Raw genomic sequence first — 25,002 nt, 5'->3', positions numbered from 1 at the left:
AGGACTAATTTCTGCATTGTGGGGGTGAGTTATCTCCTTGTGAAATCAAGTTGGAGAAACAAAAAGGTTTTACCCGCGAGGGACACATGTTCCTCCAGGAGAGGGAACGGACAGACGGGCTCCCTCCCCTGCCTCCACCCCTGGCCCAGCCCCAGCAGTCTCCCTGGGTTGCCGGAATGCCTGACTTGTAAGTAGGGGCCCAGTAGATGTGCTGGGCAAAGGTGTGAGCGATTTGGGGCAGGCGTGGAAGGCAGGTATATGGGTGCAGTCAGGCGCCGGCCCTCCATGCCACACTCCTCCCAGGCTCGGGCCGCCGGTGGAGCCAGGCCTCCACTTCTGGGAGGGGGGCTTGCGAGGACCCCGGGTATGTTCCCATCACTGGTGCCCACAGGGGCCAGTGAGGGGCAGGCTGATGCTGGGGGATGGTCTCCAGGGAACCTGAACAAAGAGGAGGGGATTGGGCTGGACCCCTGAGAGCAGGAGGGGAAAGGAGCCCAGCTGGGAGAGTCTAACCGGGTGTGCTGAGCCCGCCCGCTGCCCGCCCACCCTTTCATCTCCGCAGCTTCTTCCTCCCTGGTCCTTCCTTGAGTGTGTGTCTGTGGGTCCATCTGGGTGGGTGGGAGGAGGGGAAGGAAAGGGGGAGGTCTCTGTGGGCAGCTTGGATTGGATAAAACTTCCTTGAAAATGGTGCTTTGAGGCAAAGCCTACCCGTGGCCAGTCACACAGAGAGACAGACAGGTGCTCTAGCAAGAGCCCAGGGACCCCGAGGGGGCACCAACCCCGAGAGATAATAGCCTCCTGCAGGACCGCACGAGACTGGGAGGGAAGGGACAGAAGGGGACAGGAGAAGCCCTTCCCTCCTCCTGCCGGCCCTCACTCCCAAACAGGCTTTTCCCAGAGAGCTAAAAGCAAGAAAGTAACCTTTAGGATTAAAGAGAAACGTTTCTTTGTTTGGGTTTTCTTTCTTTCCTCTTCCCCCTCCCCCCCAAGCCTCTTTTCACATCTGTAGTGGCTTTTTCCTTCTTGTTCGGGGTCAGAGGAGAAGGGTCGGAGGATGTCCACGCAGGCAGCAGGGAACCAGACCTCCTCCAGGGCCACCGACGCCGAGGATTCCTATGACAGCTGGTACATCGACGAGCCCCAGGGTGGCCAGGAGCTGCAGCCCGAGGGGTGAGTTGGACTCTCTCTCTGGCTCTTCTTAGCCAGCATGTGGGGTGTGGCAGAGGTTACTGATATTGGAGGGTGGGTGGGGAAGACCCTGAGCAAGGGTCGCTCTCGCTGTGTGGACCCCCAGCAAGTCACAGCCTCTCTGGGCTTCAACTCCTCCCCTGTTCTGTGAGAACAGCCCTCGAGCTGGTGTTAAGATACTTGAGGTGGGGGACCTTGGCCAGGCTAGGCACCTAACTATCACCTGTGTGGTGTGTTTACTTTTTGACTGTTTTTTGGGGGGGATGGTGGTGCTGTGCTTCATGGCTTGCAGGATATTAGTTCCCTGGCTAGGGATTGAATCTGGGCTCCGGCAATGAAAGCGCTGAGTCTTAACCATGGGATCACCAGGGAACTCCCTGTGGTGTGTTTCAAAAACAGATTCCTGGGGCCCCTCTTGCAAACTCAGATCCGACTGGGCTGGGTGACTCTGGCCTGTAGCCAAGACAGAGAGTGCTGGGTGAGTGGCTGAGGGAAGTCGGGCCTGCCTTCAAGGGGTTACTGGTCTCTGTGGTGACCATCTTGGGTGCGCTGTTAATGAGCGTCAGTTTCTCCGAGCAGGCCTGGGTCAGGGGGAGGCCTAGGGGAACAGGCTGCCCTGTTGGTGCAGGCTGGTCTGAGGCTCCGTGAAGATAGAAATCCAGTTCTCTTCAGCAGGAGTGCTTGGGCCAGGTCAGGGGAGGGAGGCGGCCTCCGCCCAAGGCTGTGTGGCCTGAGGACCTGGCCCACAGCCGCCTCTGCCCAGATCCCTCTATCTTTGTTTAGTCTGGGCACCCTGGCAGAGGAGCTGGGCCTCCCTGTGCCCCCATGCTCCCAAGGACACGTGGCCTGCGTGGCCTCGGAGCCCAGTTCTCCCCTTGTTTTCCTGGCCTCGCAGACAGAGCCCCATCCCCCACCTCCTTGCTCTGTCTGAGGGTTTGGGGAACTGGAAAGGTGAGGTGGACCGGGGGTGTGGGGGTGGGCGGGGTCGAACCAGATGTGTGCACATCTGTTCTTTATCAGCAACCAAAACTGGAGAAGGGAAAATGCTCTGGTGCCTTCCCAGGGGCCGGGCTACGGCCTGGCCAGGCCTGGGTCACCCGGCAGGGAGGGAGGCCCCACCCTGGCCTGGGGGAAGGAGTGTTGTTTGGAGGACTTGGGGTTCTGACCACCTGGGAAGTAGTCCTGCTGTCAGCACAGTGTACCCGCCTCCCTTGCCTGGCTGGCCTTGAAAGCCCAGGGCTCCCCAGGTTCCTGCTGAGTGTGTGTGTGTGTGTGTGTGTATGTGTGTGTGTGTGTGAGTTGAGAGAAGCAGAAGAGTGGAGAGGGGCCCAGGAGCCCCAGGAGGACACAGACTTCCACCTGAGTTAAAGCCTTAGTTGGAAGCTGTGTCCTTAGCCACCTCAGGGCCCAGGCATTGGGTGGGGCCGGGTGCCTGCAGCCAGCTCCGTGGCTCCGGTATTTAGACATGGCCTTAGAATAAAATTGGATGCGTGGCAGGGACTGGGTGATGAGCAGCACTACCTCTGCAGTAGGTGACATCTCGCATTTGTAGCTCTTCTCCCACTGCAGGTGAGAATGAAGAGCTTTGTTTGACTCTATTTACTTGGCCCAACCAAGTCGAGCTTCCTGCTGGAGGTGGAAGTGGGAAGCTGGGAGCCCAGGGGAATCCCAAGGAGGCGAATTTGGACTCACTTCTTCCTGTGCGAGTCAGACACCCCAGTGAGGTGCTGCCCCAAAACTTGGAGGAGCTCTGGACAGGGGTTCCCTCTGTGCCTCACCGGGCTGGAGTCGGGGTTGTAGGCACTGGTGACGGTGTCCGAGATGGACTCAACCTCCTGGTCACACTTACCCAAGTCCCCCCTTGGCGCCAGGGACTGGCTGGAGAGGTTGGGGGGTGGGGGTGAGTCTGATGGGGCTGGGATGCACTGGCTGGGGTCTTCTCTGGACACAGGACTGATCTACTGAAGCCAGGCTGGCTCCTTCCTCCCCCCAGAGGCTCCTCCAGCCAGGTTATGGGTGCTTCTTGCCATGTGCTCATGTGTCATTCACCCGTCATCAATATCGAGCTCCCCAGCCAGAGCCTGGGGACACAAACACATCTGTGGCAGCTGTCCAGGATGTCAGTCACCTCCCCACCACTTCAAAGGGCTGCCTGGAAGGCGGAACTGGGAGGCTTCCTCCATGGGCTGCCCTCCTACCAAGTGAGGCCAACGCCAGGGTGATGTGCAGGTCACTCTGCTGTGGGAGGGGGACAGGGCCAGGCAGCGGGGCTCCAGGCCTCCCTGGACCCCAGGCCTGCAGACCCCTGCCCCAGACAGTCAGCCTCTCTCTCTCACCCCCAGAGCTGTGCTCTACCCTCTGCTCTGGGTGGTGCCCTCTGCAGCTTCTCGCTCAAACTCTAGAAACAGTTTTATAGCTTCTCCTTTGTCCCACTGTTCTCACCACATGGCAGTCTGGCCTCTGTCTCCGACTGCCCATCACCACCTCTGAATTGCCCAAGACCAGGCCTCTGCTTCCGTGGACTCCATTTGACTCTGGTCCTCACTCTTCATCTTGGAATAAGGCCCAGGACACTACAGCCATCCCAGAAATGCCCCTTCCCTCTGCTCCTCCACATTAAGTCACGTCAGTTCTTCCTCCTAAATACCTCTGAGACTGTTTACGCTGAGCCATTTGAAAATGCTGATATTCAACTGTCTTTGATGTAAAGAAATGGCAGTTTCATATGGTTCAACTTAATAGCTTCCACATACTCCTTATCTTTCACATCCTGTTCACCTGTGGCTGCTGGAGTCTGACTACCTCTGTTCGAATCCTGGCTCTGGTGCTGTACTAGCTGTGTGATTTGGGCAAAACACCTAGCCTCTCTGAGCCTTGTTTTCCTTGTTTACATAAGGAGGATACTAATAGCATCCACCTCTTAGGTAATAACTGAGTTAGTATATGGAACAAGCAGTACATGGCACTTATTCATTGCTAAGTAAGTACTAGGTTTTTTTTTGTTAATGTTTATTGATTTGGCTGCGTTGGGTCTTAGTTGCTGCACACAGGCCCCAGAGCGCTCGGGCTCAGTTGTTGCAGTGTGTGGGCTTAGTTGCCCCACAGCATGTGGAATCTTAGTTCCCTGACCAGGGATTGAACCCATGTCCCCTGCGTTGGGAGGTGGACTCCTAACCACTGAACCACCAGGGAAGTCCTTGCTGTTGTATTTATTCAAATCTAGCCACAGAGATCTCCTAAAATCTGAAACACTGTCCTGCTTAAATACCCTCAGTGCCTCCCATGCCTGCTATAACCAGCTCTCAGCCTGCCCTCTGGGCTCCAATCAAGCTGAAAACCTTGTATGGCCCCAGTCCCACTCTCTGCTGCCTGTCACTGCACTTTCTCCTGCTCTTCCCTCTACATGGAGCTCCCTTGGTCCTTATTTGCCTGAAGAGATGCTAACCATCTTCCAAACTCAAATACCACCCGCTCTGAGGCCTTGCCCCAAATGTCTCATCCTCTTTATCCTTCAACATCTGCTTGTGCTCCCTCAAGGATCAAGCTCCCACCCTCCCTGCCATGGTGTTCTTTGTATCTGTGCCATCTTTCCTGCCCCACGGCATAAAACATGGGTCCACAAGCCATCAGCCAAACATTTGCTCAGGCAAATTTCTGTTGCTCAGAATGCAAACATTTGAGGGTCCATGAGTCTCAGCCAAACGGAGCTAAATAAAGGGTAGATGGAGGCGGGTGCCAAGTGGTACAGAAAGGCCAGTGATTCCCCCAGACAGGGCCCTGGAGGGGGCCCAGGGTGCCTCTGGTCTAGGATGAATGGGAAAGGGTCAGGCTGCCCAGGGACAGTTTGCTGAGCCCCTGCTCTGGCTGGGCCTGAGGGTAGGGGCAGGATTGAGTAGGACTTTGTCAAGTGATGAGATGCCAGCAGAGGTGGCCAGGAGTGGTGGCTCTGGACTCCTAGGGATGGTCAGGGAGGCTGCCTCACCCAAACCCCACCCCACATACTCCAGTAAGGTGCCTCAGAGTTGTAAGTGGGGTGTGTGAGACTTGAGTGCAGACAGAAGGAACCTGCTCCCCCGTGGCACCCACTCTACTCTACCACGAGCACTATTCTGCTTTGGAAAGAGGCTGTAGCTGCCTGGGCCAAGAAGTTGCCCAAAAAAGCCTCATTCTGTACCCTGCCACCCGAAGGACAAGCCCACAGGACTGGGTTCTTTGCTGCTCCTCACTCTCTGGGATTTCCAAGCTCAGGAAGCCTGAGCTGTTCAAGCACAGAGTCCTTGGGCTCACCACACAGGAGAAGGAGCCCATCAGGGTGGGTGAGCCCCCTACCCCCACCCCTGGGCAGGGCAGGCCCGGCTGCAGCAGGGGCTTCCTCCGATGCCTCGTCCACCAGAACTTGATGGCTTCCCTCTGGTACTACCAGGCCCCAGCTGGGCAAACCCAGAGGTCTAGCCCTCCCTCGGGAATCCAATCCTATCTGCTCTTCTAGGTTCAGGTCCAATCCTGAGCTCAGGGCTTCCACCTGATAGCTTTCTCTGACACATGACTCAGCCCATTCCAGTCACAGACAGACCAAACTCAGATACCAGTGAATGAAAGGCAGATCACAGAACCATGTGCTTGATTGCTGGATCCAGGTGGTATGCTCAGCCGCAGTTCGGAGAAGAGGTCTTGGACACCTGGAGCAGTCCGGGAGGCTTCCTGGAGGAGGGAGGAATGAAGCGAGCCTTGCTGGAGAGAAAGGCTGAGTTGACCCATTCTGTTTCTCCCATGTCTTCCCCTGGGAGCCCCCTGTCTCCTTCAGCCCTGTAACCCTAAGCCTCGGTATGGGACTGGAACCCTGTAGGGTCATGGGGCCCAGAACAGCCCTGAGAAGGTGAAACTCTGTGTGAGTGGTCAGAGGGGTCAAGGGAGGTGATGAGTAGAGACCCAGCATAGGGAGCCTGGAACCCCAGACCTGGCCGCACACCTGGGGTTTCCCTACCTCGGCCTGACCAGCCTTCACTTCCTCTGCAGGCTAGTCCCCTCCTGCCAGCCCAGTGTGCCACCCGGCCTCTACCACGCCTGCCTGGCTGTGCTGTCGGTGAGTCCAAACTGGCCTACTGCCAGCCTGAACAGGGGGATGTCGGCTGGGGTGGTGAAGGGAGATGTTGGGAGCCTAAACATGGTGGAGGGGTGGTATTGGGAGTTCTCCCAGGGTAGGGACCCAAACCAGGATGCAGACTGAGTCTAACCTCTCACACTTCTGTCACCTCCATGCCAGTCCTCAACATGCTGCCCGAGTGTGCATGGGGGTTAGGGGGCTCCCAGGGCTGAGGGCTCTGACTCAGCCCCTGGGGGAAGGCCTGGGCACCCCAGCCCCGCCTCTGTGTTCTTCTTTCAGATCCTCGTGTTGCTGCTGCTGGCCATGCTGGTGAGGCGCCGCCAGCTCTGGCCCCGCTGTGGGCATGGCAGGCCTGGGCTGCCCAGGTTGGTGCCTTGGCCTGGGCTCCCCTCTCTGGGGGGCCCAGCTGACAGGGCCACTCTGGAAGGGTAGTGAGTCGTTAGGTCCCTGGGCCTCAGTGACACCCACAACTTTCTCAGTCTGGGGCTGTCCTATCCCCTTCCCCCCGCCCTTCACTGAGATCTCTAGGTTTGCTTGAGACCCCCAGAGAGAAGGGGAGGGACCCGCTCAGGGGCACCCACTCCTGTTCCAGACCCCAAGGAGACTGAGCCCAAGAAGGCCCAGCTCCAGGACACACCCCTCAGGCAACCCATGGTCTGGGCAGGCCATGATCACTCCGCGCCATCTTCACCCTTTTCCCTGAGGGTGTTTCCTAGGCCTGACACAGGTTTTTGAGGGACTGACCTCCAGCGCTTCTGGCTGAAATTTCTCCCCCTGCCTCCTTCAGCCTTGCAACCTCAGAGCCTGGGATGGGGATGACCCTGAGGAGTGGGGACTGGGCAGGCGTGTGTGGGAGAGACTGAAGAATCGGGGGAGGTGGTAGGTGGAGCCCCAGTGTAGACAGCCTTGCAATCCGACTGCACACCAGGGTGGGGCCTGCCATGCTGGTTTTGACGGGAATGAGCCAGGGGTTTCTGCTGCACTGGCTGGCCAGGAAGAAGAGCTTGCCCTGCCTGGGGGAGGGCCCAGGGGAGAACGAAGCAGGATGGAGCCCTCTGGGCATGGAGGCAAGCTGGAGCACCGAAGCAGAGGGTCTCAGAGGCTTGCCCTGAGCTCAGAGGGGCAATGCCTGGGATAGCCATGTCCGCTGTCTGCCCTCTGCCCTGGGGCCACTCCCAGGCCAGGGCGGCGGCCGTTGCATAAGGATGTTGTGACTCTCCAGCTCTCTGAAGGTCTGCCAGCCCAGACAGACCGATTAGTGTGGAGGCGGCCGTTTCCTGAAGCTTCCAGAGTGGGCGGGGGGAGCAGTGCTCAGGCTTGTTCCTTCTGCGTCTGTGTGTTGGGGGGAGGGGGGCGTGTTCCTGAGTCACTTTACCATAGGGCCTGGGTCTGGATCCGTAGGAGGACTCCATAGATATTTGTGGAATGAATACATGAAGGGGCCTCAGTTTCCCTTTCCAGATGGGGAAACTGAAGGATTCCACCTCCCCAGTGTTTGGAACACGGGGTGGTAACAGGCATGCAGGGCCTGAGTGACTCCCTCTTGTCCTGCTCCTGCTCTGCACCAGCCCTGTGGATTTCTTGGCTGGGGACAGGCCCCGGACCGTGCCTGCCGCTGTCTTCATGGTTCTCTTCAGCTCCTTGTGTCTGCTGCTCCCCACCGAGGACCCGCTGCCTTTCTTGAGCCTCACCTCACCACCCGGCCGAGGTACCCAGCATGGCTAAGGCCCTGGGCTGGATGGACGGCAGGGGGCGGGTGGGAATCCAGAGCACTGGGGCTCCTGATCCCAGTCGTGAGCCATCGCCCAGAAGACGCAGTCCCATCACCCTTGCCAACTGTCCCACCACAGTGCCTGAAATCTTGTTGCTCCGTCCTTGGGTCAATGCTGCCCTCTCTGCTCCTGTACAAACTCCACCGCCCTGGGTGAGGGGGCACAGGCTGAGTCCCCCCAGACCCCAGACAGCCTAGTCCCGTGTGAACATGAAGGAGCATGGGGAGGGGAATAGGGAGCGGTCCTGGAGAGTTGAGCTGGGCTTAGGGAGGTGGTGGCAGAAAGCACAGCCACCATCTAGAGGAGCTGCCGCCCTCCCACGTGGCCTCCTTCGGTCATCTGATCCTCACAGCGACGCCATGAATTGCGGATGTTAGCTCCATCCTACAGTGGTGGAGGCCGAGGGTCAGAGATGGGAACAGTAATAAAATAGTAGCTGAATTTATTTAGTACTAACTCAGGCATGGTGCTAGGCACCCTACATATACCTTCTCCTTTGATCTTTGCTAATATAGTGTGTTATTTCCATTTTACAGACGGGGAAGCTGAGACTTCAAGAGGTAACTTGCCCAAGATCACGGAGCTGATACTAATCAAGAGCCTGGCTTGAATGCAGGGCTCTTGCCTGTTGAATCAGCCAAGGGGCTGGGAAGATAGAGACAGAAGTGGGGATGGGCGGGACCCTGGATGGGACCCTGGCCCCACCTCTGCCCCTCCATCGTGTGTCTCTCTGCCTGTCTTGCCTTCCAGGGCCATGGAAGATACTGGCTCTGCTCTATTACCCTGCCCTCTACTATCCGCTGGCTGCCTGTGCCACTGTCAGGCATGGAGCCGCCCACCTGCTCGGCAGCGTGCTGTCCTGGGCTCATCTGGGGGTCCAGGTCTGGCAGAGGGCAGAGTGTCCTGAGTCACCCAAGGTAACCACGGACTCGGCTTAGCCCCGGACAGCGAGACATGGGGGAGCTGCATCAGCCGGCGAGGCTCCTTTCATCTCTGTCTACACGCTTCCCTGCTGCCTTCCACTGGGCACGGGATTCACGCCTTTACCCAAGTGCTTGTTCCAGGCTTGGCCCTTCTGTGGGAGAGACAGCCTGGCCTGCCCTCAGGAGCTTCCAGTCTAGGAGGGGAAAGGGAGGGAAGGGGCAGAGAAGGAGGGAGGGGAACCCTGAAATCTCCCCATTTTTAATTGCCCAGACTTCCCTTGGCCAGGCTGGAGAGGGAGTGAAGAGAGCTGCAGAATGCAAGCGCTGAGTTGGGGGATGGTCTCAGAGGGCTAAAAAGAGAATTCCAGAACCTCAGAACCTGGTTCACTGGGCCTGGTTGCAGTGTGAAGCTGCCTGGTCCAGAGCCCAAAGGGTGTGGGTATAGCCTACAAGGTCAGACAACCTGAGTTTGAATCCAGCTTTATCCCTTCCTTCCTTAGTTCATTCCACAAACATATTTGAGCATATTCTCTGTACCAGGGGCATTTCTAGGCACCGAGTAGAGCTCTGACTAAGACCGATGAAGTCCCTGGCATCCCAAGAGCTGCCTTTTCTGGAAGGGGACACACAGTGAAACAAGCAAATATATGCAATGATGCCAGGTGGTGCCAGGTTCTTTGAGAACACCTTATCACCTTTCTGAGTGTCAGGTTCCCCCACCCACCCCACCCCGCTCCCATCAATGGAGCTGATAACACAAATCCCTCAGGGTAGAGTTGAAGCTTAGGTGGTTTCCGTGAGAGTAAGGACTTGGTTGGTCTTTTTCACTGGCCAGGACCTGGTACATCCTAAGCTCTCAGTAAAAACATATGGAATTAACAAATAAATGAATCCATGTTCAACCCTAGGAGGGCCTCAGCCCCGCGAGGCAGGGCATGTTCTTCGCAGTTGGTCAGGTTGCAAACTGTAATAGAAAAAAAAAAAAACCAGCCAGTGTCAAGGCACCAGGAACATAGGGAGGTAGAAGGTGGCTGTCTCCTGTTTCAGGTCCCATGGCAGTCCCCTGGGGTGGATAGGAGGCTCCTGAAAGGGGCCTGGGAATCTAGGAGCCTGGGGGAGAGGCAAGCACCTCTGTGGGGTCAGAGAAGGAGAAGTAGGAGTCGGTGCCAAGTGGCCTAGGTTGTAGGATAGTGATAGAACCAGAAGCCTTCCCACTCACCCTCGATCACCTTCAGGGGCCCCTGTGAGCTGGGAAGGGATATGAATCTCAGTCTTTGACTGGGGAAAGGAGGCAGAAGGTAGATGTATCTTGGTGTTTGTCCGTCCCTCCAGATCTACAGGTATTACTCCCTGTTGGCCTCACTGCCTCTCCTTCTGGGCCTCGGATTCCTGAGCCTTTGGTACCCGGTGCAGCTGGTGAGAAGCTTCAGTCATGGGGCAGCCATGGGTTCCAAGGTAAAGGTGCAGGGCTGGGGTGGGCTTGTACTCAGCACTCAAGACATTTTGGACTTGCCCAGGTCTTTTGTTCTCATACATGTGGTCATGCTTGGTGTAGGGCCTAGAACATAACAGGTGCTTGGAAAACATTTGCTGAGTCGCTGAGGGACTAGTGAGTCCTGCCTCCTCAAGCAAAGGCCAAGCCAGGCCCTCAGCTGACACCTAGGATGCCTGGGGCACTGAGCTGTTTGCAGAGTGCAGACTCAACAAAGGAGAAGTGGGCTGGAAGACAGAGAACTCATAGCTCTATTTCTGGAACATGGAGGATCCAGCTGGAGAAATGAGACAGGCCAGGGCCTTGTGTCTAATTGAAACTCTGCAAATGCTGACATGATTCAGGGAGCACTGGGGGCAGAATTGCATTATGAATAAACCCTAGGTTGGATAACGTTGGATAAAGGGGAGGACTGGAAGAACTAAGTCATGCTTGGAGGGCTTCCTGGAGGAAGTAGACGTTGCAGGGGCTGAAGGACAGGGAGGATCTGGAGTAGGGAGAGAAAAAGAAAGGCAATGCAGGCATAGCAGAGTGTGAGTTGCAGAGATGGGCTGCATCTGTTTCATTCTTGCATGATTTGCAGCATCAAGCAGGTCTTAGCACATGAGCTACTGTTCAGTCGTTCAGTCGTGTCCGACTCTTTGTGACCCCATGGGCTGCAGCTCTCCAGGCTTCCCTGTCCTTCACTATTTTCCAGAGTTTGCTCAAATTCATGTCCATTGACACAGTGATGCCATCCAACCATCTCATCCTCTGTCACCTGCTTCTCCTTCTGCCTTCAAACTTTCCCAGCATCATGGTAGAGACGGTAGACATGGTAGACACTCAGCAAATATTTCTGAAGTTTTGGGTAGGTGAGCGTGTGGATGAATATGTCATGGCAAGGGAGAATTCTTACAAGATACGGCAATCATATTCTCCATTCTCCAAGCACCTATCCTATGCCGGGTCCTGGGCTGGGGCTCTGGACTCAGCCGAGTGACCTGTGTTGGACTTCCAGGGCTCCCAGTGTGCTGGGGGCGATGGATACAGAGACATATATTTACAGTGCAGTATGAGAATTGCAATCCCAGAGCATGGGTGGAGGAGGGGTCAAGTCTTTTCCTGGTGAGAGAGGGGGAGGAGGGAAACTACCCCACAGAGATGCAAAAGGCTGGTTGCTCTGCAGATGGGAAGGTTGAAGGAAAGTCTTGAAGGGTGGCATCCAGGACAGACAGCGAGTGGGTGGTGGCACCAGTTCCTGGCGACATACAGAGCTCTGGATGAGAGCAGGTGTGCGGGGGACGATGTACAGCTGTGCATGTGTGGTGCCGAGGGGTCTGGTGGGCAGCTGGACCCTGGGCCTGGAGCTCAACAGAGGGGCTGGGACTGAAACCAGAGAAGGAGTGAGGTCCCCACGGAGGGGAGAGGAGGCAAATGGGCTCAGCGTCTCCAGGGTGGCCCTTGATCCCCCACTGGCCCACTTGACTGCAGGTTTCACGCTCACAGGGTAGCAGTAGGGTCCTCGGTACTCGCCACTACTGCCCTCCAGATGCTCAGAGAAGGGGAGCAGCTCCCCAGGATACACCAGGCACGTCTCTGCCTTGCTCAGGCCCTTCCCTCCTCTCCTGGGGATCTTCTCAGCCTCTCCCTCCATTGCATGCCTTTCCTCTTGGGAAGTCTTAGGAGAAATAAAATCCTCTTTGGCCCTTGGTCAAAGAGTTTTAATCCTCAAAGGACACAGTCATTCTTTGAGCTGATCCACACCTGCCCTGGATCCCAGGGTTCCCATGGCAATGGGTGACTTGGCCTATATTTTCCAAATGATCAGGGGCCAGGGGCTCACCGCATCTTACTGTGGGCCTCTGCCACTTGGCAGGCAGCTTAAGGCCTGGAATGTGGCTTAGACAAATCAGGTCACCCTTGTGATCTCCCTGGAGTAGGAGAGGCCTGGGGCATCTGACCCAAAACAGCCCAGCCTGTGTCCTGGTCAGGGATAAACTCGTGGGACATAGTCTCCCTTTAGCCCTCATCTCAGCTAGCAAAGGCCAGAGGGCCAGGAGGAAAGCAGTGATGTGAAGAGACTGAGTAAAGCAGGGGAGGGTTGGAAATAGCCCTTAGGAAAAACCTGCCAGCACTGAGAGTTCTTAGCTAGGAGACGGATTAGTCTTTTATTTAAGGAGGAGGGGAGGGCAGCTTTGGGGGGCATGGCCCTTATCCCCACAAGGTGCCCCTTCTCTGTACTCTACCACAGCCAAGAGGTTTGTATGGAGCACCTACTGGGTGCCCACCATGGTACCTTGAGCCAGGGCCCCAGGGATGGCTCAAGACAGGTCCCGTCTTCTTGTCCTTCTGTCCCCACAGGGGCTGCAGAGCAGCTACTCTGAAGAATATCTGAGGACCCTCCTTTGCCAGAAGAAGCTGAAAAGCAGGTGAGGTTCCAGGCACATCCTTTGGGCTGGGGGACAGGCCTGGGCAGGCAGGTTTGTTTGGGAGGTTGGCACTGGGCCACATGGTGGGGCAGAGATGAAGGATCAACTAGAACCCTGGGGCCCAGGCTTGGGGCAGGAGCTTCTCCTGAGAGCTCCCTCCTGCCTGGGTCTTTCCTCAGCTCCCCCACCTGCAAGCATGGCTTCACGTCCCAGGCCTGGATCTACTTCAGACACTCCATCTACATTCCACAGCGAGGTATGGAGTGGGGAGCTAAGGCCAAGAGTGACAGGTGACCTCACCCCTCCTTTGCACAGAACAGCTGCTGTAGAAAGCCAGCTCCTACCTTTGGTACCACTGTCATCAGGAGCAACAACCCTAGCTTGGGACAAGGGAAAGCCCCTGACTGGCCTTGGTGGTCCAGGGTCCTGTGAGCCCTGGCCCTATTCCTGGGTCCTTCGGGCGGGAGGGGGCTCCCAGGCCTGGGTGGTGCTGGGGTTCACCATGCCACTCCTTTTGGGGACTGCAGGATTCCGACTCCCCCTGAAGCTGGTGCTTTCAGTCACCCTGACAGGGACGGCCATCTACCAGGTATGTCCTGCCTCTGTCATGCCATTTGCCTCTGGACCCCTGCTCCCAACCCCCAACCCTGAGATGACTCAGGCTCCCCCGTTCAGATCTCCAAGAGCCCCACCCACAATCCTATCCTGTTGCTCTGGCCATCTTGGGAATGCTGGCCTACCCAGAAGGGAGGGGATGCTAAGGGGAGCCCTTGTTGGACTCACACAGGGTCAGAGCATGAGTTTTGGAGTCATGTAAACGTAGATTTAAATCCTCACTCCTTTATTTACCTCCTGAGTGATGTTGGACAAGTTATTCAACATCCCTGAACCCACTAGCTCGTCTGTGAAATGGAGAAAATAGAATTACTTCCTTTCAGTAGGGAAGACTTAGTGAGATAATGTATATTTGATAAACGCCCCCCCCCCCAAAAAAAGACAAAAAGTTGAAAATCCTGGGAGGTAGGTATGAGTCTCCTCCCTTTCACAGATGGAGGAAATTGAGGCTGAGAGATGAATTTGACTTGGCCAAGTTCCTACAGCCAATACCTCAGGGTAGCCAAAATTCGAATCCAGGTCTGGCTAGCTTCAATGCCTGTGCTCATTTATGGGACACTGCTTTCTCATGGAAAAACTGGAAATCTCATACTAAATTTAGATAGATGATTCAGAGATGCACACATACACTTGTGTTGCTTGAAAGCATGTCTGGGGTCAATGAGGCTAATGTCATATCTGTAACATGCTGATTAGAGGCGCGAGGATGCTGCTCCAAGAGACAGATAAGAGCACTGTGATGAGTGATGGGCATGTAGCTGCAGCCCATGGGCTGATGGAGTTTATCTCCTGAAGTCTCAAAAAACACTTCTGGGATGGGAGTGCCTGGTGTGAGCACAGCCAGGCCCTGCCGCCCTTATTTTGGGGTTCTTCCAGGTGGCCCTGCTGCTGCTAGTGGGCGTGGTACCCACCATCCAGAAGGTGAGGGCGGGGATCACCACGGATGTCTCCTACCTGCTGGCCGGCTTTGGGATCGTGCTCTCAGAGGACAGGCAGGAGGTGGTGGAGCTGGTGAAGCACCACCTGTGGGCTCTAGAAGGTGAGGCCTCCCAGGAGCCCCCGAGGCGCCGCAGTGGGGAGCCAAGCTGGGATTCCTGAGCTCTGTCCCAGGAGCCACGGACACGTGGGGTGCCTTGGGCGTCCCCTCTCTGAGTCTCAGCTGTCTCATCTACAAATTGGGACAGCTGGAGCTTCCAGTTTCAAGTCTCTGAGACCTGAAGGGGTCATCTCACGGGCCCCCTGTCAGCTTGTGTGGGATCTCTCACCCCCACCACCCCCGCTACCCCCAGCGACTTTGCCCCGCTCTGTAGGTGTGGAGGAGGAGGAGGGCATGGTGTGTGTGAGCTGAGGGGACAGCCATGGGCTTTGAGGGAAGCAGGAAAGGAGGCAGTGTGGTGGGATGGCGGGCCAGGTGTCTGAGCTAATCCTATGGCAGGTAGGTGGGGTCAGGAAGGATGAATGCTTTCTCTTCCCAACCCCTGTCCTCAAGGCACCTCCTTTTTCCTTCCTTCCCATGACAATGAGCTCCTGGGATCCGAAACTATACCAGCCACACCACCCGCCCCCCCCAACTTCTGTGGTCTGATGTCTCCTCTAGCCCTTAGCCCTGTTACCCACCTGACTCACCTCCACAGCCCTATGCAGGAGACTGAGACACATTGTCGCTTGATACAAGTAAAGCCAAGAGAAGAACAAAGTCTCCTAACACCCAGGCTGGGACTATCCACCACTTTGAGTCAAGGCCTGGTGGTCAGATGTCATGGGGCCTACATCCTCTTCTGGCTAGGGAGCCCCTGGCTGGCACAGGCACCCTGGCTCTTGAGGAGTAACATATGATGGTTGGAGCTTAGGCTGCCTTATTGCAGGTGGAGGTATGACTGCCCTGCAGCTCTTCCTTACCAAGACCATCAGGGAGGGAGTAGGGATGGGCAGAGGTGTATGCAGTGACTGCTTCCTTCCCTGACCATCATTTTCCTGAATGCATCTGCTCCCCTACGAGAGTATGTCCTGGAAATGTGGCTGAAGCCCACAGGTGACAAGCTCTGGATGGGCTGAAAATGACATCTCCAAGATTTTCCAAGTTGGTCGCAATCTGTGCCACAGGCAGGAGCAGAGATGACCCATATCAGGCCATATCCAAGCTCAGACCTTGCTCACAGCAGCCCTGTTGGGTCAGCATCATTAATCTCCTCTCACAGAGCAGGAAATCAAGAGGCAGACATGTCTAGGACAGGGGATTTGGTTTCTACTCAACATACCTGACACTTATAATCACGTGCTGCAGTTTCCAAGCCCAAATGCTCCCACTCTGAAGCTCCTTGGAAACGGGTTAAGTAGATAGGTGTTTACCTTTCTAGTTCACAGACAAGGCAAACTGAAGCCCAAGAGGTTTAGGGATATGCCCTAAGCACTCAGCAAGCCAGGGGTAGAACTGAAATGAGATCTGAGGCCCTTTGGTCTGTTCTTAGCCTAGGAAGCTAATGTCTTCTGAGCTTTGAGAGCCTGTTTTAGGGCTACCCACCCGACACCTGAACCACAAGCCCAGCATCTTTCACAGAAAGCTCGTATTCTGAGTCAGGCCAGCTAGATTAGAATTCGAGCTCCATCACTTACCAGCTGTGTGTCCTGGGAAAGCCGTTTACTCCTTTGGATCTCGATCTCCCTATCTGAAAGATGGGTGTTGAAGCTCTAAAGGCATCTTTGTCCTCGAGGCTCCTGATTGGATGTGGGAGACAGACTGATCCACAAAATCCAGGCCCGGAAGGGGAAACGTGCAGAGTTCCAGAGGAAGCGAAGAGCAGGAAGATTTTATGAGTACCAGGATTAGGAGGGAACCAAATTTGGAGAGAGGAGTGAGAGGTAGACACCTGGAGACCAAAGGCCAGGCTGGGGGTCAAGGAGTTCGATAACTCACCTCAGTTAACCTATTCGCTCACCTTGGCAGGCTCAGCAGGCAAACTCCTTGTCTCTTAGCGGAGACAGTCCAGGGTGTATCTTTGCTGGCACCATGTTGGCTCTAGGAGGGCAGGGCTGCGCATGCCCAGGGCTTTCTTCTAGCCTTATGTTCAGTAAAGGGCCCCCCTCTGCCTCCTTGCCCGACTGAACCATGGGCAGGCCCAGTGGCCGTAGGTTTCTGTAGCGGTTGTCCTCGCTCCTGTCTGTGCCTAAGAATCACCTGGTAACTTTTAAGAAATCCCAAGGCTCTAGTCAGACTTCAGAAAGCTGGAGGGTGGGGCCCAGCCTCTGTGATTGGACAAGCCTTCTCCATGATTCAAATATAAGACTGAGTTTGAGACCCACTTGTAGCAGGCACTCTACACCTGCTGGTTGGCCTGATGAATTTCAATCAACTGCTGACTAAAAGAGATCATTAAGGCTCTGACTTTGAAAAAAAAAAAACACCCCAGTTCAGTGGTTCTCAACCCTGAGTGCACGTTGGAATTACTGGGGTTGCTTTCCCAAAGGCTAAGGTCTGGGTCCTATGCCCAGAAATTCTGACTTAATTGCTCTGGGGTGTGGCTTGGGCTATGGGAATTTTTTTAATTTTTAATTTTTTTAGCTGCGTGGGGTCTTTGTTGCAGTATTCAGGATCTTTTCTTGTGGCACTCCAGCTTTCCATTTGTGATGCACAGGCTCAGTAGCTGTGGCACATGGGCTTAGTTGCCCTGCAGCATGTGGGATCCTAGTTTCCTGACCAGGAATCAAACTCGTGTCCCCTGCATTGCAAGGCAGATTCTTAACCACTGGGCCACTGGAAGTCCCTGGGCCGTGGGAACTGAAACAGCTCCAGGTGATCCTAATATGCTGTCAGTGATAAGACCCACATCTCCAGTACCTGTGGCTGCAGGGACCTAGTGCTTGCCTCTCCCGTGTGTGTTTGCTCCCCTCCTGTGTCTCTGATGGGAACCAGGAACAATTCTCTCAGATGAGTAATGAGATCAGGGTCCAGACCTCCCCGGCTTATCCTAGATCTGCTTGGAAAAGATTGCACAACCTGCTCCATAACTTCCAAGCGGTGTGGCTGGTGGGTCAAGCTCACCAGCTCTGAGTCTCAGCTTCTTTGTGGGTCCCACGTCTCCCTGGGCCTCTCCTGTGGGGTTGTTCTGAGGGTACTGAGTGAGGCTGGCTGTGGATGTAGCGTGGAAGGGTTGCAGCCCTGCTATGCTTAAAGACCAGGCTTATTCACAGCACACCATGCATTCTCTCCCAGTTGCTGCTGATACAAGGAACTCCTGGCTTGGGTGGATGGGGAGCTGAGGAGGAGATGGGTAGCAGCGGTCACTTCCCTCATTCTGATGGACTCAGGTCACACTGATGGGTGCTCGAATCTTCTGTGCTCTGCTCTGAACCAAGGCCACTGATGCTGGCCCTGATGGGATTTTAGGGTTCACAACATGCTGGGAGCTGGGCAGCCCAGCGGTGTTCCTGGTATGGATAAGCTAAGGCTGGGTGATGGGATGATTTCCTGACGCCTCACAGCCAGGAGGTTGTGGAGCTGGAGACAGATGCCAGGCAGACCCCATGGAGTCCCTCACTGGGGCCACACAGCAGTGGAAGCAGCAAGACCAGGGTGAGAGCCAGGTCTGCAACCTCAGAGCTGGCCTCTCCCATCCTGGCCATCAGATGTCACCTGGCAGTATGGGCCAACCGAAGTTGTTGACTTACACTGGATCTGAGAACAGGGAAAATGACAAGAGGCTCAGTGTGGGGTGTGGGATGGGGGTAACTCTCACCCAGACACCCCCTCGACAGCAATTCAGAGGTTCCCAGGAGACCTGCCCCAGGCCCTGACCTCCCACTTTGCTCCTTTTCGGCCTTCCAGTTTGCTACATCTCGGCCTTGGTCCTGTCTTGCTTGCTTACCTTCCTCATGCTGGTCCACTCGCTGGTGACACACAGGTTAGTGGCAGGCTCTGACACCCCCTGATACAGATGTGGGGGAGAGGTCAGGCCTGCAGGACCCCTGACCCAGGAGGGGAAAATCTTGGGACTGGAGGGAGGGAGAATGCCTGCAGGACCGAGCTGTTCCTGAGGCCATCTGCCCTGCAGTGGGTGGAGAAGGTGGGGTGTCCCTGTCTGGTTGGAGAAACGTCCGTAAGTAACGCAGGGCACGGCTGATGAAGGGCTGAAATGTGGAGTTTGTCCTCTGAGGAGGGGTTACATGGGAGAGCTGGCATCCTACTGGGAGATGAGGGAGGCAGGGTGCCATGGGCGAGAGGAGCTGCGTGAGCAAGAGCAAGTGAGTGTGGGTGAGGGGGTGGGCCGGCTGGCGCCTGGGACACCGGAGAGATTCTTGTGGGATATTGAATGCCAAGCCGCCTACCTCGCCCTTTCATGGTGAATGGTAAGGAGCACTGAAGAAGTGTGAGCAGAGAAGGACAGAAGTTTCTGGTTGGGAGTTGGGTGGGTGGGAAGGGGAGGGCCAGGGACTTAGCAGGGAGCTGGTCTGCATGCTTTACACTGATCAGGCCTCAGGGTTCCTGCTCCAGGATCTTTTCTTACTGGGTTGGTGCTAATTGTTGTTGTCGTTGTTCAGTTGCTAAGTCGTGTCTGACTCCTTGCAACCCCGGGGACTGCAGCACACCAGGCTTTCCTGTCCTTCATCAACTCCCAGAGCTTCCTCAAACTCATGCCCATTGAGTCAATGATGCCTCCAACGATCTTGTCCTCTGTCACCTCCTTCTCTTCCTGCCTTCAATCTTTCCCAGCATCAAGTCTTCCAATGAGTCGGCTCTTCGCATCAAGTGGCTAAGGCTCTCAAGCCTCTGCCTGCCTGGACTGTGGCCTTCTGCCCTGGTGGCTAGCTAGCTGCAAGTCACTTTCCATTCCTACTGTTGTGTCTCACTTTCCTGACTTGGCTCAGGTTGAGTCTTCTGTTTTAATTTGTCTCCCTTGATCCCTGCCCCAACCCCTACCAGCTTACTCTTATTCATCCTTTAAGACTCAACTCAGGCATCACCTCCTCTGGGAAGCCCTCCCTGACCTCCCAGGCTGGGTTAGTAGGCTCCACTGGGCTCCCACAGCCCAGGGCTTCCCTGCCTGTGGCTGTGGGTTAGACTGGGAGTTCAGCCAAAGGCCGGCCCAGAGCTGGGAATAAGGAAGCATGTGTGCTCCCTGAGATCCCTACCTTCCTCACTCCCTCCCTAGGACGAACCTGCAAGCTCTGCACCGAGGGGGAGCCCTGGACATAGGCCCCCTGACCCAGAGCCCCCGCCCCTCCCGTCAGGCCATATTCTGTTGGATGAGCTTCACCGCCTACCAGACTGCTTTTACCTGCCTTGGTGAGCCCCCCTGGCCCGCTCTACCTGACCTCAGCACTGACCTCCATCTGACCCCAGATGCTGGCCTGAGTAGGGGAGGGAATGCACTGCAGGTCCTGGCTGCCCCTGCGGGTCTGCCTGTGCTGGAGCCGACGCTGGGGTAAAAGCAAAAGGAAGGAACCGCTTTGCCTCCCCTGCCCTCAGGGAGTCTAGACAGGTGGGATGAGAGGGAGGGGTTAGGTGCAGGAGCCCTTGGTGAAAGAACATCCATCACTAGGTTGGCTCCTGGGTGCCACCAGGTGCTGGCACAGAGGGTGACCCAGGGCTGGAAAGTTGAAGGAGGCACATTCCTGCTTTTGTAAGGGAGGGCTATATCATGATGGGCTCTCAGGAGGTAATGAGATCCCTGTCACTGGGAGTATTCAAGCATGACTGTTATTATTGTCCAGTCACTAAGTCACATCCTACTCTGCAACCCCGTGGACTGTATCATGCCAGGCTTTCCCATCCTCCAATAGCATGGTTATGTGGCCATTATTGGGGGGTGCAAAGGGGTCCTACTCTGAGAGAATTGGACTAGATGGACTTCAAGGATCCTTCCACGCTTCAAGTTTCTGATTCTCCCATTGGGCACTGCAGTGAGTCAAGTCCTCTCAAATGTGAGCGGACTGAAGCCGGCAAGGGCCTGATTTCCCTTCCTGCTGGTTCTCTCAGTTCTCACCTCTCTGGGTAAGGTGGGAAAAGACGATAAAAGGGTAGAGGGACTATTAGCACTAAAAGTCATAATTCCTCGAATTGGTAAACTTGAAGCCTCTGAAGCCCTTTTGTACACATCCCATGTAAACAATTAGCCCATCATTTCAATAGACAGCTTTCAGGTGCCTACCATGGGCCAGGCTCTGGCCAGTAGGAATGTAAACATTAATTTCAAATACTGTCTTGTCCTTAAGGTTGCAGGAGCAATTGGGGAAAAAATAACATTTGCAAAGCACTTTGTGGTTTTCCAAGAGCGGCCACAGATTTTGTCTCACTGCCTCCTCAGCGCGGTCCTCCTGGGTAGGGGCCGCTCTCCTCTTTTCACAGAAGAAGAAACCAAGGCTCAGAGAGGTTAAGTAACTCGCTCAAGGTGGCCCAGCTAAACAGCAGCAGAGCAGGGATCTGAAACCGGGTCTACCGGATTCCAAAGCTGTGAGCGCCTGGGAGTGGCGGGGGTGGGCTGATGTCTGCGCCCCTCCTCCCGATGCTGGCAGGACTCCTGGTGCAGCAGATCCTCTTCTTCCTGGGGACCTTGACCCTGGCCTTCCTGGTGTTCATGCCCATGCTCCACGGCAGGAACCTCCTGCTCCTCCATTACCTGAAGTCCTCGTGGTGAGTGAGGAAGGGGCTGACGGTTCTGGGACCCCTTCCCTAAGGGCCACGAACAATGACACCCTCCCTATCCCCTCACCTCCCACAGGCCCTTCTGGCTGACCTTGGTCCTGGCTGTGACCCTGCAGAACGTGGCAGCCCACTGGGTCTTCCTGGACACTCACCATGGACACCCGGGGCTGACCAACCGGTAAGGTGGCTCCTGGGCTTGTGGCTCCCTCAGGCCCTCGGCCACTTCTTCCCTGTCTTCCTTTCTGTGCCTTTCTCCCTCCACTGCTGTCTTTCCCCTTTCTCTACCAGGGGGCCCCAGCGGGTGGTGAAAAGACCTCGCCTTATCCACAGAGAAAAGTGGGCTTGGCCCAGCTTAGTTCAAAATGCCTCTGTTTACCTGTCACAGGGCCAGAAATACCCGCTGAGCTTTCCTTATCTTGGGGATTAGCCCTGCTCTACCCTTTGCAGGAGGGAGGTTAACAGCCATGTCATTTCTCTGCTAGGCTGTGGGAGGATCCTGGCCCCAGGAGAGGCTTAGAGTTGTGGACAAGGGACCCAGAGAAGGGAGGTGGGAGACACCAGGATCATAGAAAGATCCAGGTGGACCTGGAGTGAAACCCCAAATCTGTCACTGACCAGCTAGGCAGCCTTAGCTAAGTCACCCCATCTCCCTGGGCCTCCTAGATTGGAGGGATAAGTGAGCTGGGTTAAGAGAGCGGACATAAGGCACAAGCCGGGTGCACAGAGGTGTACTCAGTAAATACACGGCAGCTGTGGTCATCTCAATCTGACACTGACCCTGAGGAAGGGCCTCTGTGTGGGGACCTGCCTCAGCCCTCCTCTCCTGACCGTAGGCGAGCACTCTATGCAGCCACCTTCCTCCTCTTCCCCGTCAACGTGCTGGTGGGCACCATGGTGGCCGCCTGGAGAGTGCTCCTCTCCGCCCTCTACAACGCCGTCCACCTTGGCCGGATGGACCTCAGCCTGCTGCCACCTAGAGCCGCCACTCTTGACCCCGGTAAGGTCACCGGGCAGGAGCCGAGGGTAGGGGAAGCTCAGGCTGGCCAAGCAGGGAGGGGGGGTCTGCCCTGACCTAGTCTCCTTGGAGGATGTCCGTAACCCTGAGCCGTGGGTATGTGCAGGGGGCCACTTGCAGTGCATGTGCTCAGGTGTCCACGTGCTCGCATGCAGGGCATGCAGGACACTCCCCATGTCTGTGTTACGGGCCGCCTGGGCCCTCCCCGACTAGCACTGCCTCCTCCACCCACCCAGGCTACCACACATACTGCAACTTCTTGAAGATGGAGGTCAGCCAGTCACACCCAGCCGTGACGGCCTTCTGTGCCCTGCTCCTGCGAACTCGGAGGCCCCAGCCCTGCGTGATCCCCCAGGATGGCCTCAGACTGGGAGAGGAAGAGGAAGGTGCGCCTTTCCACTGGGGATTGGGGGGGAAGTTGAACCCACCTGGCTTCTTCCAGGAGGAAGGCACGCCCCCCTCTCCAACCCATGCAAGGAAGAGAGGGCCAGGAAAATGCTTACTTCCTCTCTGGGCTGCCTGTGGGAGAGAAGAAGTGAGAATTTTCCTGGTCTGTCTCAGGGTAACTTTCTCCTTGATACTAACGTATACACACTGTATGTCACATGTGTGTACACACACTTAGTTCTCACTTGGGGAATGAGACCGCTGTCTTGCTATGGGGCTCTGTCGCCCCTACCGCCCAGGCCACCCCCTACTCTCCTTCTAAGCAGTCTGTCTTCCCCCTGCCCTACTGCCTGGGTGTAGTAGGGAGGGGGACACTGAACTGGCTCCAGTCCCCTCCACAGAGCTCCTCCTCTCCCTCTCCTACCGGCCACCCAGAGGAGGACCACCTGAGCTTGAACAAAACCCTTTTGCAGCCCCACACGTCTCCCGGCTGCCCACTCTGTGAAATAGCACCTGGAGCCCCTGTCTCATCAACCTCCCCCACTCTGCACCTGGGATTTTCAGATTCTGCCCCCATCTTGGTGCTGGGGTGGGGGGTGGGGGGCGGGGTTTGGCTGGGTGTTTGTTGAGTGACTCACAGAAGGCCTTTTCTCAGGGATTCAGCTGCTACAGACCAAGGACCTGGTGGCCAAGGGAGTGGGGCCCAGGGCCCGTCAAGGCAGGGCTCGCTGGGGTCTGGCGTACACACTGCTGCACAACCCAGCTCTGCAGGCCTTCCGGAAGACAGCCCTGCTGGGTGCCCGGGCCAACGGTGCCCAGCCCTGAGGCGGGGGAAGGCCACACCGCCGTGTCCTCGCCTCCCAGCCCGTCCCTCCCCGGCTCTCCCAGCATCATCACCATGGCCATGGCAGCCCTCTGCTTGGCCCCAGCTCTGCCTGCAGGTCCCGGGGATTTAGCGGGACCAGCCAGGGATTGCTCTGGTTGGATGGAAGTCTGCCAGCACTATGAGCCTCAAGCCTCGGGAAGGCTCTGGTCTGCCCCTCTTGACCTTAGGAAGCCATGAGGGCTCTGGAGAAGGCGAACGGTGGTTTTGCCTCTTGGTCCAGGAAGCAGTGGAAGCAGGTCCAGGCCCCTCCCAACGCCTGGCCCTGCCGCCAGCATCCAGGCTTCCCTGAAGCCTTCTCCTGACCGGGGTTGGCGATTCAGGCCAGGACAGCCTAGCCTTCCAGCTTGGCCCTCTCAGCTTCAGACGGATCTCACCACCGTGACGAGACGCAGTGCATCCTGTCTCCTGCAGCTTTCCCCCTCTCCATTGGGGGGCCCTCATGGCTTGCAAGGCAGCCCAGGAGGAAGCCATGGGCTCCTACCCCACAGCAAAGTCATGGCTCAACCAGGCCCCACACCAAGCTGGCCACACTTGAGAGCCTGATATTTTTTTAGTTGGTATGCCCTTAGAGATTATGAAAGAGGTTAGTGTGCTCTCTGTAATAAACTTGTGCTTGAGAAGCAGTCCTCCTGAGGTGGGAGGGCGGGGGATATGTGGGAAAACCACCCGGACTCTCAGTGAATCAACACTGTGTTTGTGGGGCTTGAGTGGGGTTGGGCTATTCTGGTCACGTACTGGGCTTGGGTGGACAGGGCAGAGGGGAACCCGTGGCCACATCTCTTTGGGTGGTGGAGACACTGGGGACCCAGGGTGTCACCCCTGAGATGTGTGAGTGTGGGCTTTGGAAGTAGGACTGATTCTAGGTCTTCAAGAATGGGCAGGATTTGGGGAGCAGGAGAGATTTCAGGAGAAAGCAATATGAATAAGAGTATGGAGGTTGGAGTGGGGGGGCTCCCCTAGTGGCTCAGAGAGTAAAGAATCTGCCTTCAATGCAGAAGACCAGGGTTCAACCCCTGGGTCAGGAAGATCCCCTGGAGGAGAAAATGGCAACCTACTCTAGTATTCTTGCCTGGGGAATTCCATGGGCAGAGGAGGCTGGTGCCTGGGGAATTCCATGGGCAGAGGAGGCTGGTGGCTGGGGTAACAAAGAGCTGGACAAGACTGAGTGACTAACACACACACACACACACACACACACACACACACACACGTGGAAGGAGACTGGCCTGCAGGGGGTTGGCTGAGGTAGGGACTACTGTGCGGCTAGGGCTACCGAGGGTGGGGCAAAAGTGGCCACCCCACACACCTGGATCAGTGGGGCCTCAAGGATGTCTGTACAGTTAGTGAAGACCAACCTTCACCACAATCCCGAACCCAAACTACAGCCTCAAATTGGCAGGAAGCCAGGTGAGGCCAGGGAACTCCAACTCACCTTCAAGGGTGCCCAGGAATAGGACAAGGCAGGCAGGGATGATCCCTCTGAAGCCCATTGAAAAATGTATTCCTAGCCCTGTGTCAGTGATTGACAGGGCCTGTCCTTAATATGGAAACAGTCATAAGAGAGTGTGAT

General features: G+C 56.1%; 1 protein-coding gene across 4 annotated transcripts; it reads left to right on the top strand.

Annotated features, from left to right (window-relative positions):
* The first annotated feature begins 348 nt into the window (after positions 1-348).
* Positions 349-24,052, top strand: STRA6 (signaling receptor and transporter of retinol STRA6). Of its 4 annotated transcripts, none has more exons than XM_081551494.1 (19): positions 349-364; positions 1,038-1,170; positions 6,205-6,271; positions 6,572-6,657; positions 7,861-8,000; positions 8,601-8,624; positions 8,815-8,981; positions 10,320-10,442; positions 12,823-12,890; positions 13,070-13,146; positions 13,418-13,479; positions 14,382-14,544; positions 18,328-18,403; positions 19,652-19,785; positions 21,015-21,132; positions 21,221-21,322; positions 21,978-22,141; positions 22,396-22,545; positions 23,202-24,052. In XM_081551494.1, exons 2-19 carry the CDS (start codon positions 1,055-1,057, stop codon positions 23,369-23,371), a joined length of 2,007 nt encoding a protein of 668 aa, XP_081407620.1. In that variant the 5' UTR covers positions 349-364; positions 1,038-1,054; the 3' UTR covers positions 23,372-24,052. The 4 variants fall into 4 exon arrangements, with proteins under 4 accessions (XP_081407620.1, XP_081407618.1, XP_081407621.1 ...); XM_081551492.1 differs by lacking the exon at positions 349-364 and adding an exon at positions 589-738; XM_081551495.1 differs by lacking the exon at positions 349-364 and having other exon boundaries at positions 1,026-1,170; positions 7,888-8,000.
* The last annotated feature ends 950 nt before the right edge of the window (positions 24,053-25,002 follow it).

The sequence above is a fragment of the Giraffa tippelskirchi genome, chromosome 12 (genome assembly GCF_054371585.1).
Source record: "Giraffa tippelskirchi isolate mGirTip1 chromosome 12, T2T-mGirTip1v1.2.pri, whole genome shotgun sequence".
Taxonomy (NCBI): Eukaryota; Metazoa; Chordata; class Mammalia; order Artiodactyla; family Giraffidae; genus Giraffa; species Giraffa tippelskirchi.
This window is presented reverse-complemented; position numbering and strand designations above follow the sequence as displayed.